This window comes from Myotis davidii, unplaced genomic scaffold (genome assembly GCF_000327345.1).
Source record: "Myotis davidii unplaced genomic scaffold, ASM32734v1 scaffold72, whole genome shotgun sequence".
NCBI lineage: Eukaryota > Metazoa > Chordata > Mammalia > Chiroptera > Vespertilionidae > Myotis > Myotis davidii.
The window spans coordinates 2,417,600-2,419,476 of record NW_006284618.1 but is presented as its reverse complement, the minus strand read 5'-3'; the positions used below and the strand labels follow the sequence as shown (position 1 = coordinate 2,419,476).

Genomic DNA, 1,877 nt, shown 5'->3' with positions numbered 1-1,877 from the left:
GTCGCCGGCGCGCTCGCAAGATGCAGGCCATGGACCCGGCCGCGGCGGATTTTTACGAAGTGGACGGCAAGGATCTGGACTTCTATGACTTCGAACCGCTCCCCACTCTGCCCGAGGACGAGGTGAGACCCCGGCCCCACTGTGGGACCCCCGCCTTTGCTGGCGAAGGGTTCCGCGGAGAGTCCCCAGGGAAGGTACCTCCCACTTCCCAGGCCCCTGCGCCAGGTCTTGGGGATAGGGGGATCCCCAGCTGGTCTCAACGCCTCCCACCACCCCTAAACATTTTCTCCCGGAGGGGGCAGGACCCCTGGAATGCTGCAGGGGACAGCCATTTGGGGGCTGTCGCTGGAGTTGATGCTCTGTGGGAGGTGGGCCCTGATTGTCAGGGTTGGGCAGGGGCATGTGGGGGCACGTGGGGGGTAGAGCGCTATTTCCTCTTTGCAGTCGACCTAGGAGGTCAACGGGAGGTGCCGGCAGAGCCCAGTCTGGCGGGAATGTTGAGGAGCTGGGGGGCGTGGAGGAGGGGGGAGTTAGGACTGAGCGCTGCTTCCTGCTCACAGAAGACGGGGGCCTGAGTGGGCCCCCACCCAAGGTGCACAGGGGTCTGTCACATGAGATTTCTGGCCGTTAACTGAATCAGATGCCCACAGGGCCAGGCTGCCTGTGACTGAGGCAAGCAAGCCATCCCCCACTTGGCTGGGGTTTGTCCCTGAGGCTCTGGCTTCCCCATAGTGTCCCACAGGCTCTGGGTCAAACGAATTAACGGCTAAACAAGCCAGGCTCCTCTGCATGAGAGGGGATCCCAGAGGGTGCAGCTACTCCCAGAGAGACCCTCTTGTCTCCCACGGCTGTGGGGCCTGGGCACGGGGCCTGCCCAGCCTCCAGCAGGCAAAGGCCCGGATCCCTGGGCTTCCCTGCTCACTGTTGAGGGCCGGCGCCATGCAGCCCAGAGTCAGATGCCGTCCCTGCACATGGCTGGTGCTGATGGAGACCCTCCACTTGCCTGTGGGGGTGAATCAGACTGGCTGGTGCCTCCAGGAGTAGAGAAGAGATTTTCTTTTGTTCTTCTCATTACCCATCTTTGTCACATGAGAAAAATAGAGTAAAAATACTGATTGTCTTTGTGACTTGTAAGGGCATGTGAATTTAATGGCCTGCATTATTGATGTGAATCTAAGTTTTCCCTGCTCACTGTTGAGGGCCGGCGCCATGCAGCCCAGAGTCAGATGCCGTCCCTGCACGTGGCTGGTGCTGATGGAGACCCTCCACTTGCACATCACATTCCCCGGGGCCTGCCCCCCTTGGCCCAGCCCCAGCCCCTGGAGCTCAGGTTGAAGAAGCTCAGTCCTTCTTTCTGGGTAGCAGTCTGTCTCAGGAAGCCACTGCTGGCCAGGAGGGGCCGCTGAGCCAGTGCCCGGGGGTGGGTGCTGCCCCACCCTCAACCCCCCCATGGTGACCTGGATTTGGTGAGAGAAGCCGCAGAGAAGAGAGGCAGGTAATAAATAAACCTTTGGACATCTCCGTGGCTTTGATGGAAGAAGAAAGGGTGCCTGCCCCCTGCCCCAGCCTTCACAGCTCCCCAGAGAACGCATTCAAGTGCATCTGTGAGAAGACTCACCCCTAAACCACCAGGCAGACAGAACAAGCCGCCCACACTCGGCCCGCCTCCTCTGTGGCCGGGCACCAAGCAGGACTGGGGCCAAGTAAACAGGACAAGAGCCAGGATTGGACCCAAAGCCACCACCCTGCCACAGTCCTTCCTCCCACCGAGTCCTGACACCTTCTCTTGGGAGGTGTCCATGGCTCCCCTCTGTGCACAGTGCATGGGGCCGGGGGTCCCCACTGTCATGTGACCAAAGCCTCCAGTGACCGGGGAT

General features: G+C 60.8%; 1 protein-coding gene across 1 annotated transcript in view; it reads left to right on the top strand.

The window, feature by feature from the left end:
- Positions 1 to 6: 6 nt before the first annotated feature.
- KNDC1 (kinase non-catalytic C-lobe domain (KIND) containing 1) overlaps positions 7 to 1,877 on the top strand; it is a 32,869-nt gene continuing 30,998 nt past the window's right edge. Inside the window, exon 1 of the mRNA XM_015572518.1 lies at positions 7 to 122. Within this exon, the coding sequence (XP_015428004.1) occupies positions 21 to 122 (102 nt within the window). The 5' untranslated portion in view covers positions 7 to 20. The remainder of the gene's footprint in view (positions 123 to 1,877) is intronic.